The sequence below is a fragment of the Erythrolamprus reginae genome, chromosome 5 (assembly GCF_031021105.1).
Source record: "Erythrolamprus reginae isolate rEryReg1 chromosome 5, rEryReg1.hap1, whole genome shotgun sequence".
NCBI lineage: Eukaryota > Metazoa > Chordata > Lepidosauria > Squamata > Dipsadidae > Erythrolamprus > Erythrolamprus reginae.
Genome location: NC_091954.1, coordinates 35,884,535 through 35,900,141, shown reverse-complemented (window position 1 = coordinate 35,900,141; position 15,607 = coordinate 35,884,535). Strand labels below are relative to the sequence as shown.

Genomic DNA, 15,607 nt, shown 5'->3' with positions numbered 1-15,607 from the left:
AAAAATTTAGGAATTCAACTTTTGCAGATTTTATAATTAAATAATTTTATTCCTCTATTAATCATGATTTGTTGATGTTTAGGAAATGCAGTTAGAAAAAACCCAGATGATTTTGAAATGGTGAATAAAATGGATGTTAGAAAAAAGCACTGGTATAATGCTATAATACTTATATCACTCAAGGTAAATGACACATTTCTGTAAATAGGATTAATATTTCTCTATTGAAACATTTTCTACATTAAGATATACCGTATTATGAGTAGTGAGCATTTCAGATGGAGAAGTGTTTCTAGATAATTGTTAAAGGAGCAACTGGCAACAAATCAGCTATTCATGAATACCCAGACATGAAATACTTCCTCAATACAAGAATCACAATTCCGGCAAGTATGGTAAATTACAACAGATGTTTCAGCAGGATATTTTGCAAAATATCAGTAGGCTACTTCAAAAGGATCTGACACCGACATTTCCCTCTCTCCTCTTTTCTTCCCACCTTCACCAGGCAAAAGTTGAAAAAACAGATGATTTAAAATTTATTAGGTATGCTAAAACATATATCAACAACATAGTGGAAAAACTTAAAAACACTCTACCATCCTACCTTTTAGCATAAAAAGGCCACTCAGCATTAAAGTTCCTCCTCTAAATAACTGCCATAATCCAGAAACCACTCCACTGTATTGTGTCAGAGGGAGGGAAGGAAAGCAGGGCCACCATTTATATTCCTCAAAAAATTAAATTTCTTCTCTGATTCTTTCACACCAGTGAACTAAGAACCTCTCCAGTGAGCTTTATTACAGGTGAGATTCGAATCCCTGTAACATTAAGAACTGACGCTATCATGATCTTGTTTTCTTTTACAAGCTCCATCTTGTTTTTCCTTTGTATCATAAGTTTACAGTAATAATTTATTTAACTTGACTCTTCGTCTCAATAACTCTTGGTGGTTCATAATTACATTACAATAAGATCAATAAAACATAGTGATAACAAATGGCAAACATAATGAAGAGTTTTACTCTCCCTCTCTGAAGGTGTGGATGAAAAGCCGAGTCTCTTCATGGGTTATAGATTGTAAACATCAAGGTAGAGACTCAAAAACTACCTATTTTTACTGGTTTTTTCCCATAAGCTTAGGAGCATAAATTTATACATTTGTTAAATTTATTTGTTCCGTGTTTTGCTACCCAGCTAGCATAACAAACGAAACTTAACTTAACGTAACATAAATGGCTTCAATGTCCAGAACACTGAATACTGTATCAATGTGTGATAGAATAAAATCCCTTTAGAAAAATAATTTGAAGTGGCTAATTTTTACTCCACCATTTCCAGTACTCATTAAGTCTTCCAGCATAACTGAAACTAAGAACAAGTAAGAATGCATTGGTTCTTCATAAAACTGAAAATACAGCTATATAATGATGTAAGGTTTCATTCTTGAAAACTGCTCAATTTGGAGTATGTCATGCATACTTAAAGAACAATGTAACACTGCAACACAAACCTATTAGCCTAACCAATGTAAAGCCTTTAATTACTTGTAGTAAAGAATGTCAAAATAATATTTTGTGGTACAGCAAAACATGCAAGAGGAAAATGATTAGGAAACATTAGTTTATAAATGGTAAGACTCACTATAACAGATATTCTAATGTGCTTGTGCAGCTACTTGAGAGGCCCCAGAAGCTAATGATTTATCAAGGTATGTTCTTTCACATGTCACAAAAAACAGCTCCCTGCTTCAAAAAAAATGTATCGCTAAGAAATAGTAGATGCTTCTGACTAAAAGGTCTTCCAATATTTCCTGGTATAGGCTTCTAAGGAAATGTAGAGGTCAATAAAAGCACCTTTTGCTTTCGAACGTAAGCAAGTGTATAGCAATGCAAGAAGCAGCTATTGTAACAAGACATCCAATGCAGAACATTAATCCCATACTCCATCAATATGGCATTTGGTGCAGAAACAGAAAAATGCCATCCAAAGCATAAACTACGATTGCACCTCATTTACAGGTAGAAATATCTTTGAATGGAACAGAGTTAAAGTATTTTTAAAATGCACCCTATGTTAAGCATTAAACGTTGCAATGAATGCATTAAGAGTTGAGCGTGCTTTAAGTGAATGACACACTCAATAAAAGTTAAGGACACCTCTCTGAAGGTTACCCACACATCCTCTACATGTTAATTTTCTTTGCCTTCAGAACTGGTTCATCAGTAATTTATTTAGTAAAAAATTATTTATTTAGTAAAATTTATATGCCACCCAACTCCAGTGGACTCTGGGCGGGCTTACCATAGTAACTTAGTTACTATTATAGTAATGAATAGTGAAGCAATAGTGATGATGGGACCATGCTTTTAGACATCCATAAACATTACCTGGTAAGATTTTTCTTCTTCCTTTCACAAGGAATTTCTTAGCCTAACCTTAGCAACTTAACATAAGACCCCTCATTCCAGATCTGTAGCCTTTGCAATAGGTCAGGAGACCCCAAAAAACAATACCTGCTTGGGGGCGCAGGGAAGTGGTGGGAAGTGCAAATAAGCAACCTCGCAAGTATCCAGAATTCAGAGCCTTATTCGGCTTGGAAAGCCAAGGCTTGGAAGTGAAGTTAAAAGACAACTCAACTCCTTCCACTGCATAGCCTATCTAACCAGTGGGATGGAAGGCCAGCAAGAATGGGGCGGCTTGGGAAGATCGATGCTACTTTGAGGATTGATGGAGAAAAGCCCAGAATCTCGCAGGATCCAATCTTGACTCCACCAGGGGAGGGTGGATCAGGGAATTGGTTTTCTCTGCAGCCCATCTCCCAGATCAGGATCCTGCACCATCCTCCCAGGACATGTATATATATCAAGAGTCCTCGGAGAGGGGCGGCATATAAATCCAATCAATCAAGTCTGTCTGTCTTCCATCTATCTATCTCTGTACACCTATCTATCTAATCTTATCCTCCTCTCTAATCTATATAATCAATCTATCTAATTTATCAACTATCTAAACAATCTTTCTTTCCTATCTATCTATCTATCTATCTATCTATCTATCTATCTATCTATCTATCTATCTATCTATCTATCTATCTATTTATCTAATCAATCTATCTAATCTATAACCAATCTCTCTCTCTCCCGCATTCGCCTTTCTTGGTGGCGAACCCGGAATTGCACAACTCGGGTCTGCGGCAACCCGCGCGCCCCGTACCTCTTTTCCTTCTCTGCCCGCGCAAGGGAGGGGCCCGATGAGTCATTTTTTACATTTTTTTAATAGTTTCTTTTACCTCGTGAAAAATTCCGCCAAACTGGACCCGGCGATCCCACTCAACCGTTTGGCCCGATCCCCTTGCTCCGAGCCGATCCCGGCCGCCGCGGAAGGGTCGTCGGGAGGCTCCGGGGGCGGCAAGTGCTCCGGGGCACTGCGGCGACGGTTCACCTCGAAGGTGTTTCGGGAGTTGAGGCTGATGTCCATGAAGGCCAAGGCGGGCAGGCAAGGGAGAGCCCTGGCCGGGGAAGACAGGCTGCCCTCCGGCTCTTCGGGGGTCCCCGAGGAGCTGGAGGAGGCGGAGGAAGAGGAGGAGGAGGCCGAGGCGGAGGAGACGGGCGAAGGCGACGGGGCCGAAGCCAGGGTAGACGGCTCAGCCCCTTCGGCCACGCCGCTCAGGAACAAGGCGCAGCCGCCGTTGTGGAGCTGCTGCGGCTGCTTCTTCTTCTTCTCCTCGGCGCGCTGCGGGGCCGGGGCCGCCTCGGAGACCGGCGGCGAGAGGAGCAGAAAGCCGGCGTCCCCGTTGGTCATCCTCCCTCCACCACAGGCGTCCCCGTTGGGCGGCCTCTTGCCGGCCAGGTAGCTATGCAGCCGGTCCTCTCGGCTCCCATCCCGCTCGCCGTCCGCTTCCGCGTCCTCCCCGCCGTCCGCCGCCTCCTCCGCCGCCGCCGCCTCCTCCGCCTCCTTGTCCCGGCCCGAGGCAAGCAAAGCTGCGCCGCCCTGAGCTCCGGCATCCTCCGGCCCCACCATTTGCCGTCGCGGGACTCCAGGGGAGCCAGCGGCCCGGCCGAGAGCGAGAGGAAGCGGGGAGGAGAACCGACCCCTCACGGCGGCACAGCGGGGCCCACCGGAGGGCAGAGGGAGGGGCGGCTGCTGCTTCTGCTGCCGCCGCCGCCGCCGAGCCCGCGCGTCTCCTCCGCTCAACGCATACAGTTCAGGGGATGGTCGTGGCGGCGGGAGCGGCCTAAAGGGGCCCGGCTCGCGCAGGCGCATCCGGCCCCCTCAGCGATTTCCCCGGGGGTGGCCGATCATAGAGACGATTTCGTCGGGGCGGAAATGCAGCTTGTAAACATCCGGTTGCGGTCTCGGGGGCCGCCCCGAGGAAGATGGACAGAAGCCTTTCGGCTTGATCGTATAGTCTCTAAAAGCGCCGCCGACGAAACAGAGGTCTACGGCGGGTGGAAAAACGCGCCGCTTTTTCTTGTTTTGAAAAAGGGGGGGTGGGGGTTGCTGTTGTTTGCGACATCACCTCTTTTTGTCTCTTTCCCAACCTTCACATGCTGAACTGTGGTTTGGGGGAGTTTTGAAGTCAAGAAGCGTGCATAAGCGCACCAGCGTGCCTACCGTCCCTGTCCTAATGTTCCCTCTTATCAGTGCCCAGTGATGGGCTGCTGCCCCCCGGGGGGGGGGACTCAGTGGGGGTAGTAAGTTACTATTTATTGAATACTTACTAGTTTTTTAAATTCTCCTTCCTTCTATAGTACCTTAATATGATCCTTAATTACTTTTAAAATAGGGAATAATTAAATAGTAAGTTTTTAACCCATAAACGCTAATCATTTTAAACCTTATCTAGAACTAAACTTTTATAGCAATTAGAGAAAATTGAGCTACTTGCCTAATCTGTTATCATACTGAACCTTGTTGGGTTCAGTACAAAACCTTAAAATGTGACTGTGCTTCTCAACAAATCATGCTGTCTATCATTTGTCCTTTTTGTGACTATTCAAATAATGTGACTTAATCAACTGAAAAAGAGTCCAAACATCTATTTGAAAACTTATGTTGGCCGGTAAGCCACTCCCACCCAGTCACATGACCTTTAAGCCAGCACCTCCTCAGTCACATGATTGTCCAGCCACTTCCACCTGGTCACATGGCTGGCAAGCCATTCCTACCCGATCACATGACCCTCAAGCCACACCCACAAAATAAGCCATGCCCACATTGTGGCAGTAAATAAATTTGGCACACCATCACTCTCAGTACCCATCTTATGTATATAAACTATGTTATATATGTATATTACCAATATGTAATTGACAAAAAAAATAATTCTGTAGTTGTCAAGTTTGAAAACATTGAACACTGTCCGAAGTATTTTCAACTTGAGTTTCTGTGTGCACTGGTCAGATTAAACTTCATTAAACATGCAGTTATCTTGTGACTAGAAATACATAAAACTCTTTAAGTTGGTTTCAATTGAAAGGTTGCATATAAGAACATGGTTCCTGCCGCCTGGCAAAACATGATTTGATTTTGAGCCACAGATGCACAGTATTCCTTGGCCTTTTTTCACTTACGATTTGAAAAGCCCACCAGCCAATATACAAACTAGGCTTAGATATAATTTAAATTTAATGTGATATATGTCTCTAGTCCATTGATACTCACATTTCGTCCAACAAATAAAAAGAACTTAGACTTTGCCTATATCCAGGTAAGTCCTAATATGGCACTTACCTGGATATAGTACTTCAGACTGCAAACCAACCTCATGGGCAAATGGCATTTCAGTATTTCTCACATTAAACAACACAGCATGCTAAATATTGTTTTAAAATATCACTGGAGGTGGAAAAACTGATTAACCTTTCCCCTGATATTCCAGTTTTCTATTTGCAAGGATTAAAAAAACACAAGGATAAAAATGCACCATATAAAAGAAATAAAAAGAATTTTAAAATAATAAAATAATACACCACCACCCCAGCAACAACACACATATATAACTAAATGGTGGCAGGCCATTAACAACCATTTGTTCAGCAACCTTTTAAAGAGTTACACCAATACTGAACAAATAGTATGGCCTCTGGCTGAATTTGATCTGTTTTTGTGTATCAGAAGTCAAACAGACAACACATGTGCAATGCCAAAGTAGAACAGAATATTGCCTTGAAGATCAAGTACAGATAACTTAGTACTTGTTTCAGGATCAGCTCTGCAGCACTGTGATTCTCACTGTATACTTGATACTGCTGTGAAACTTTGCTTTAGGTTAACCATTTTCCATAGCCAAGATGGTAAGTCTTTCCAGGGGAAAGAGGTCCTGTATCTTGATTTCCCTTCAGCTTCCCCTGACCCCCATCCCCAGGCATGGTTATGATGCCAAACAAAGAAATATAATGTAAGGTCAAGGTAAACTAACGATCTTCACTTTTGTTGAATCCTATGTAAATAGTTGGTTCCATGAGAAACGCTGTCTGAGCTGAAACAGGAAGTCGTGCCTGATTGGCTCAGATGCTGGCTGCTCTCTTTTGGCGGGAGCCGCAAATGTATAAAAGAGCGGCTATTCTCCAGGTTAAGCCAGACGTGTTCCCGCTGATTGTCACTTCCCTTTTAAGAGCTGAATAAAGGAACCGTCTTTACTTAAGTCTTTGTCTCTGGACTTTTCACTGGCGACGACGGACGGAAGAACCACGCGTGCAAAATGAACAACCTTCAAATCGGCCGGGCTCCTGAGTTCTTCGATCCGGAGAAATCCTCCTGGGACGCCTACATGGCCAAGTTCGAGATCTTCCTCAAAGCTGCCGGAATAAGGGACGCCGACGCCGAACGGAAGCGGGCAATCTTCCTGAATTACTGCGGCCCAGAAATATTCGATCTCGCCCAGACTCTCACCGATCCGCTTCCAGCCAAATCCGTCGCTTGGGACGTCCTGCAAACCAAGCTCGCGAGCCATTTCAAGCCTACGAAACCAGCCGTCGTTTTCCGGCACCAGTTTTCAAGAATGGCCCAGCTCGAATCCGAATCCATTAATCAGTTCGTTACACGTCTTCGAACGGTGCTTTCAAAATGTAAGTTTGATAGCCCGGAAGCTCGCCTCACTGATGCCCTAATCTTCGGCATGAGAAATGCCATGGTCCGAAACAAGCTCCTCACTGAAGACGAGCCGTCTCTCCAGGCAGTAATCAAGCTGGCACAAACCGCAGAGGTCGCCGACACTGCTGCCAAGAAGCTGAAGGAGCACGACAAGCGGGAAGTCATCGCCAAGATCGACTCCACATTTTCCCGCGCAGAGGCCCCAGACGACCTCAGCCCACCAGCCCTCAACGAGGACAACTGTTTCCTGCTGCAACAGGACCAGCCGAGACAACCCTCGCCCCGTCGCCCCCTGCTCCGGCTGCCGAGGAAACCATCCGCGCCAACGCTGCCCCTTCCAGAACGCCATTTGCCGCCGCTGCAACCGACGCGGCCATATCGCCAAAGCCTGCAGAGCACCCTTGCCTGAGGAATCTTTCTCCACTCCTCGTCCTCCTCGGTTCCAGACCCAAACACCTCAACCGCGCGAAAACCGGTTTCCTCGGTTTTCCGGCCGCAAGAACTACTCAACCGCTAACCGCGACTACTCAAGAGGTAACAATCAATTTTCCGTAAATAGCACGGCAACAAAAAATGGGGGCAAGATTGTAATCTCACTGCTCCTAAACAACAAGCCATGCTCTATGGCAGTGTTTCCCAACCTTTTTGGAGCCGCGGCACATTTTTCATATTTTCAAAATCCTGGGGAACATTGAGGGGGGGGGGGCTAAAAAAGTTTGGACAAAAAAATCTCTTCCTCCCTTTCGCTCTATTTCTCTCTCCCTCCCTCTTTCTCTCTCTTCCTTCCTTTCTCTCTCCATCCCTCTTTCTTTCTCTCTTCCTTCCTTCCCTCCCTCTATGTGTTTCTTTCTCCCTCCTTCCCCCTTGCTCTCTCTCTCTTGCTATCTTTCTCTCTCTCTTGTATCTCTCTCTCTCTTGCTATCTCTCTCTCTCTCTCTTGCTATCTCTCTTTCTCTCTCTCATTTGCTATCTCTCTTTCTCTCTCTCTCTCCCTTTCTCTCTCATTCCTTTCTCTCCCTCTTTCCTTTCTATCTCTCTTTCTTTTTCTCCCTCCTTCATATCTTCTTTCTCTCCTCCCTCCCTCCCTCTTTCATTTCTCCCCCTCCCTTTCTCTTCCTTTTTCTCTATCCTTTCTACCTCTTACTCTTTCTTTCTCTCCCTCCTTCATTCAATTTTCTCTCCCTCCCTTTCTCTCTCTTTCCTTTTTCTCCCTCCCTTGTTCTCCCCTGGGGCTGCCTGTGCCTGCCCTGCACCACCCAACACGGACGGACAGCCCCCGGTCGTCGGTTTGTCGCGCCCCTCCCCCCCCACGGAGGGAGATCAGGCTGGCGAGGGCGGTAGATCTGCGTCCCCAGCCGCGCGGAGGGAAACCGGGCTGGCGGGGGTGGCGAATCCACCTCCCCAGCCGGGTAGAGGGAGATCGGGCTGGCGAGGATGGTGGATCCGCGTCCCCAGCCACCGGAGGGAAATCGGGCTGGCGGGGGCGGCGAATCCACCTCCCCAGCCGGGTGGAGGGAGATTGGGCTGGCGAGGGCGGTGGATCCACGTCCCCAGCCGCGTGGAGGGAAATCGGGCAGGCGGGCGGGTGGCCGCGGCTCTCTGCGTGCCCCTGGAAAAGGGTGCATGGGGGGGGTATTTTGGGGTGCGCTGGCACAAATTGAACAAATTTGGGGCCCTCCCGCCGGGCCCCAAAGGACAATTGTTGCCACCCCCGCCAGGAAAGCTCCAGCTGGGCAGGGTGCTGCCGTTGCCCCCGCCCTGGAGTTCTTGCTTGCCGCCGCCATTCCCCGGCGACTGCCCGGGGCCGCTGCAGCTGGCAGCCTCCCGTTCGCTGCCAGTGCCCTCCCGCCGGACCCCAAAGGAGATTTGTTGCTGCCCCTGCCAGGGAAGCTCCAGCTGGGCACGGAGAATAAAGCTCAGCTTCCGGTCTCAGAAGCTGAGCGTCGCGGCACACCTGATCATGTCTCGCGGCACACCAGTGTGCCGCGGCACACCGGTTGAAAAACACTGCTCTATGGAACTTGATACAGGGTCTAAATACACCATTATGCCATGGGAAAAGCTTATAATGTACATGCCTAGCCTCTCAAAGTCTGACCTTTTACAAACCTCATTGGTAATTAGAGATTTTCAAGGGGGAATAATACCTGTTCTAGGCCAAGTGAATGTACCTATTATGTTTAAGACTGTTAAATGTACCCTTCCTATGATTGTTGTTGCAGGGGCTAGACACTCTCTCCTGGGTTTGGCTTGGATGGAACCATTGGGAATTGAAATTTCTGGTATCTGTACTGTTAACTCTGATAGCATGCCTAACTTCTTACAGGAATTCCCAGAGGTGTTTAGCCCCACCTTGGGATCGTATAAAGGCCCCCCTATCTCCTTTTCTATTGACCCCAAGGTCCCTCCTGTCCTGCTCAAACCACGCAGGGTACCCCTCCCGCTCCTTCCCAAGCTTGACCTACAGCTAGATAAGCTCATAAGCCAGGGCATTTTAGTTCCTGTAGAGCAGGAGCCATGGGAAACACCCATGTTTGCGCTGATTATAAGTCAACGCTCAACAAAGCCCTCCAACATCACCCTTACCCCATTCCAGTGGTACAACAGCTCCTTCACTCCCTGGGGGAAGGGAAAGTGTTCGCAAAAATCGATTTAGCCCAAGCTTACCAGCAACTCCCTGTCGATGAACCGACAGCACTCGGACAGACAATTGTCACCCACAGGGGTGTGTTTAAATGTACCAGATTACAATTTGGAGTAAGCATAGCCCCCGGGATTTTTCAAAGCATAATGGAACGTTTGTTGTCAGGAATTAAAGGGACCATTCCCTATTTTGATGACATTTTAATTTCAGGAGAAAACCAATATCAACTCAACAAAAGAATAAGAGAAGTATTACATAGACTACAAGATAAAGGGTTAAGGATCAAACCTGACAAATGTGTGTGGGGAACCAGCAGTGTAGAATTCTTAGGATATAGAATCGATGGGGAAGGCATCCACCCCACTACTGAAAAATTAAAAGCCATCAGGGAAGCCCCAGAGCCACAGAATAAAACAGAATTGCACGCATTCTTAGGCCTTCTAAACTTTTACTCTGTCTTTTTAAAACAGAAGGCAAAAGCAGCAGAGCCTCTACACCGGCTACTTCAGAAAGGAACCCTTTGGACATGGGGGAGAACTGAGCACGAAGCCTTTTTGCAAATAAAGTAGTTGTTAACTTCCGCAAGTGTAGTAGTCCAGTATAGCACTTTACTACCCGTCAGGCTTACGTGCGATGCGTCCCCATATGGCGTGGGAGGGGTCTTGGCACATGTGTTGCCGAATAATACAGAGGCCCCAATTGCTTTCTTTTCCAGAACAATGACCAATACTGAGAGAAATTACAGCCAACTAGATAAGGAGACTCTACCGTTAGTGGCTGGGGTGAAGAAGTTTCATAACTATCTCTTTGGCAGGAGTTTTGAATTGGTTACCGACCACAAGCCTTTACTAGGCCTCTTAGCCCCCAACAAACCAACTCCCCCATTTATGTCTCCAAGACTAATTAGGTGGGCCTTGTTTCTCTCAGGGTACCAGCACGAGCTCATTCACAAAGGGGGTAAAACCATCAACCACGCAGATGGTCTCAGTAGGTGCCCAATGGAAGAGTTAGTAGAGGACCCTGCCCCATCTGCTGATGTTTTAATGATAGAACTCGAAGATAACCCACTAACAACAGCAAAGGAGGTGGCTGTGCACACGCAGCAAGACCCAATTTTGAAAAAGGTGATAAACTGTGTACTTAAGGGGTGGCAGAATGACTCTGTAGAAACTAACTTAAGTGATTTTAAAACCAAAAGATTGGAATTGTCATATGTTAAAGGTTGCCTGTTGTGGGGTGATAGAGTAATCATTCCTGAAAGTCTAAAGACCAAAGTACTCACCATGCTACATGTGGGCCACCCTGGTATTGTCAGGATGAAGGGTCTAGCTAGGGGGCACTTATGGTGGCCAGGTCTGGATACTGATATTGAAAAGTGGGTAGCCAAGTGTGATCCATGCCAAGAGTCTCGGCCAAACCCTCCCAAAACAACTCCAGCAGAATGGGAACAACCTGCAGGGCCTTGGTCCAGGGTCCATATTGATTTTGCAGGGCCAGTGGGGTCACAATATTTCTTAATAGTGGTAGATGCATTTTCCAAGTGGGTGGAAATCATTGCAATGAATAATATAACCACTAGTGCTACAATTAAGGTTCTGCGTCATTTGTTTGCCACCCATGGCTGTCCTGACATCTTAGTGTCAGACAATGGACCCCAATTGACAGCCAGGCAATTTGAATTATTTTTAGATAACTTGGGGGTCAGACATGCTCTCATTTCGCCTTACTCACCCTGGGCTAACGGGTTGGCAGAACGATACGTTCGGGTTGCAAAGAAGCATTGCGCAGGTCAGGCCCTGGAGATGTACAACAGCATCTGGACCAATTTTTGTTAACACAACATATTACACCAAATTCCCACACACACATAAGCCCTGCTGAAATACTAATGGGAAGGAAACTTAGATCCCCACTGGATAGATTACACCCAAGGTATTGTACTCATAATCCTATGTATGTAAATCCTGAAAGACAATTGTACTTGGGTCAAAGTGTTTTTGCAAAGAATTTTGATGGGGGTTTGAATTGGATGAAGGGAACAATTGTACAACAAACTGCTCCTAAAACATATATTGTAAAATTGGAAGATGGTCGAATGTGGAAGCGGCACATTGACCATGTACGAAAGCGCATTGAAACCTCCCCTGAGCAAACCGCTAAAACAGACTCTTCCACTCTAATAGACTGTAACGCGGAACCCGCCTTAATGGACATTCAAATGGACTTATCGAGCCAGGAAGGGTCCTCCAGCGACGCCGAGCCATCTTCATCCTCAGAGGTCGGTGTTGTGCCTGCCCACTCGACTCAGCGAGCCGGAGCCCAAACTAGGCCCCAGCCGCACTGGGGAAGTACAGGCGAACTGACCTCCACCGTTGGGAGCGAGGACTCAAATGAACTGCGCAGGTCGGAGCGAGCCCTGCGTAGACCGAGAAGATTGGAGGATTTCGTCACGTGGCTTACTTGATTGATGTAATCTTGACTAAGGAGGGAGGGGTGTTGAATCCTATGTAAATAGTTGGTTCCATGAGAAACGCTGTCTGAGCTGAAACAGGAAGTCGTGCCTGATTGGCTCAGACGCTGGCTGCTCTCTTTTGGCGGGAGCCACAAATGTATAAAAGAGCGGCTATTCTCCAGGTTAAGCCAGACGTGTTCCCACTGATTGTCACTTCCCTTTTAAGAGCTGAATAAAGGAACCGTCTTTACTTAAGTCTTTGTCTCTGGACTTTTCAACTTTCCTTTGAGTTTTTGAGCCAACTGATTGAAAATCATCTTCAATTCTTTTTTGGGTAGGTGGGTTAGATAATGGAAAAGGGGACAATAGAAAAGAGATTATCAACTGTTTATGCCAGTGATGGAATTAAGGTTTATCTTCTTGTCTGCAGTCAAGGACTCTCCTAGTAAAAGTTTGTCCTGCTAATCAGATTAAAAACCGAATTTGTCACATTAGTGAATGCATGCTTTCTATTCAAAGACTCTTAAAGCTACTACAATATAGAATTGTTTTATCTAGCAACACCCTATGAACCTGCCCATAATAGGTTGGTTGTAGTTTTCAACTTACAACCACAATTTTTGTAGTTAAGTGAGACATTTGTTAATGAGTTTTGTCCCATTTTCCGACCTTTCTTGCCACAGTTGTTAAATGAATCACTGCAGTTGATAAGTTACTAACACGGTTAGTAATTTATCAACTTATAGACAACTAGACAACTTACAGACATGGTTAGTAACTTAGTAACTTACAGACAACTAGACAACTTGCAGACATGGTTAGTAACTTAGTAACTTACAGACAACTAAATAAACGCCATCACTCTGCTAAACAAATAATTCCCTCAACACTGTCAAACTATTTACTAAGTCTGCACTACTATTACTACTAGTTTTTTCTCACCCATTTCCTCCCACTGTACGACTGTAACTTGTTGCTTGTATCCTTAAGATTTTTATTCATATTGTTTCTTCCTTTCATATTTGACTCTTATGACAATCATTGTTATACCTCATGATTCTTGACAAATGTATATTTGCATATGCACCCAAGACAAATTCCTTGTGTGTCCAATCACACTTGGCCAATAAAGAATAACTAAATAAAGAATTCTATTCTAAATGTAGGTTGTTAATTGAATCTGGCTTCCTCATTAACTTTGCTTGACCTTGGGACACAGCAACGATCTAAAGTATGAGACAGTTGCCAACAGCTGGATTTTGATCACGTGATGATGGGAATGCTACAAAGGTGGTAAGCATGAAGAATGGTCACAAGTCACTTTTTCAGCGCCCTTGTCACTTTGAACAGTCACTTAAATGAACTGTTGTAAGTCGGGGACTAATCCTGTACTCCAAACTCTGCATTTACATGAAAAATGCCTTTCCCCAAAGTGTAAAAGAGGCTACATTATTTGGAAGGCTCACACTCCTGCCTCATCAAGGCTATAACTGAGACTTCCAAAAAAATCCAGCTGCTATGCAGGCTCAGAAACATTCAGAGTTAGGCAGATAAGGGAGCAAGCTTTTGCTTTCATTGTTCTGAGAAGCTTTACTGGCACTAAAATGCTCTACAGTCAATTACGTTCATACTTTTCTACCCTTTCCTTAGCCCTAGTAACGGTGCTGATATTGTTAGATTATCAAATGTCAAGAGTGAAAATTAATATAGGTGGTCCACGGCTTACAATCACAAATGAGCCCAGAATTTCTGTTGTTAAGTGAGACATTTGTTAAGTCAGCTTTGCCCCATTTTTATGACATTTCGTACCACAATTGTTAAGTGAATCACTGAAGGTGTTAAATTAGTCACTCGGTTGTTAAGTGAATCCGGCTGCCCCGTTGGCTTTTTGCTTGTCAGGAAGTCGCAAAAGGGGATCCCATGACCCCCACAGCAACCGTCATAAATATGACCCAGGTGCCCATGTATCTGAATTGTCATCCCGCGGTTATGAGAATGTTACAAAAAGTTGTAACTGTGAAAGTTTCAGTGCTGTTGTAACAAATGAACTGTTGTAAGTCAAGGACTACCCGTATGCATGACATTTATTTATTTGTTTGTTTGTTTGTTTTTATAGCATCCCATGTATAATTTGTAACACTAAAAACCATTAAAATGTCTAATTCAAGTACATACAAGCAAGACATCTGGCCTGCTATTTCGTAAAGTAACCCTTGGAAACATTTGAAAATAGTATTATATGAGGCAAATATTTCAGAGGAAAAGGTATTAGATCAGCTCAAAGTTTCAAGTTTACATTTATTTAAAATCCAGCAAAAACAAATGAAACATTTCTTTTCTCCCATAGAAACATGACAGAATTTGAGCTGCTAGATTTGTTATAGTATAACTTCAAACTTTTATCAGAACTTTGCTTAAGGTAATTTTCTACAGAATACATATTATTTGAATATGCATGTGTATTACTATATTCAAGATATGAGACCAAATATTTCCTCATAATATTTTACATTGCAGGGTGTATCCCAATGTAGAGATCAAAACAAGTTTATCCTGTCCTTAGCCAATCTTGTTTGACAAACTCAATGTCACCCTTATTATTTTGTTTATCCTTCACCAAATACTTTTTTGTCCTGCATTTGCTTTTTTAACCTTGCTATTTTGGATCTGTTCGGTTTAATATTACAAAGTTCTTTTTTCCACAGGTTTATAACTCAGCTATAAAAGTACAATCCAGAAACTTGGCGTACAGTATCTCCATCTGGAAGTTAAATATTTCAAAGCAAAATTGAAAACATTCAATGACTTACAGGATAATGCTTGGAGGTTTCAAGATTTATGTTTTTGTTCCACTATTGTGCCTTTCAGAACTCACTGTGATTTATTTCTGGAGGGCCCTGTTAGAAGATGCAGCATTAAATTTTAGGAGTCAGAAGAGATCTGTAAGTAGATCCTTGGAACAAACTTCCAGCAGACGTGGTAGATAAATCCACAGTAACTGAATTTAAACATGCCTGGGATAAACATATATCCATCCTAAGATAAAATACAGAAAATAGTATAAGGGCAGACTAGATGGACCATGAGGTCTTTTTCTGCCGTCAGACTTCTATGTTTCTATGTTTCTATGTAACTCAGCAATAGAGCTCCTGTGTTCACATGTAAAAGGTCTACATTTTGATTAGTGTAATTTCCAATGTGGTGGTGAGAAGATGCATGTGAAGTATAATTTATGATGGTTACCACTGATTCCGCACTGCTTGCAGAATGAGGTAGTAGCTTCAGGCAGCCAAAATCACTGGTTTGCAGAATTTCTTAATTATTTTATTAGTTTTTACAATGAACTGCCGACCAGCATCTGATCAGGTAGAAATGCAGCATTTGGAAAAAGATATTTAACACCATGATGTGTC

At 44.4% G+C, this 15,607-nt stretch overlaps 1 protein-coding gene across 2 annotated transcripts in view; it reads right to left on the bottom strand.

Moving 5' to 3' along the window:
• Window positions 1-4,304, bottom strand: part of TBC1D12 (TBC1 domain family member 12) — a 79,065-nt gene extending 74,761 nt beyond the window's left edge. For both annotated transcript variants that reach the window (XM_070752362.1, XM_070752363.1), the window contains exon 1: window positions 3,293-4,304. In XM_070752362.1, the coding sequence (XP_070608463.1) occupies window positions 3,293-4,266 (974 nt within the window). In that variant the 5' untranslated portion in view covers window positions 4,267-4,304. The remainder of the gene's footprint in view (window positions 1-3,292) is intronic.
• Window positions 4,305-15,607: the final 11,303 nt, after the last annotated feature.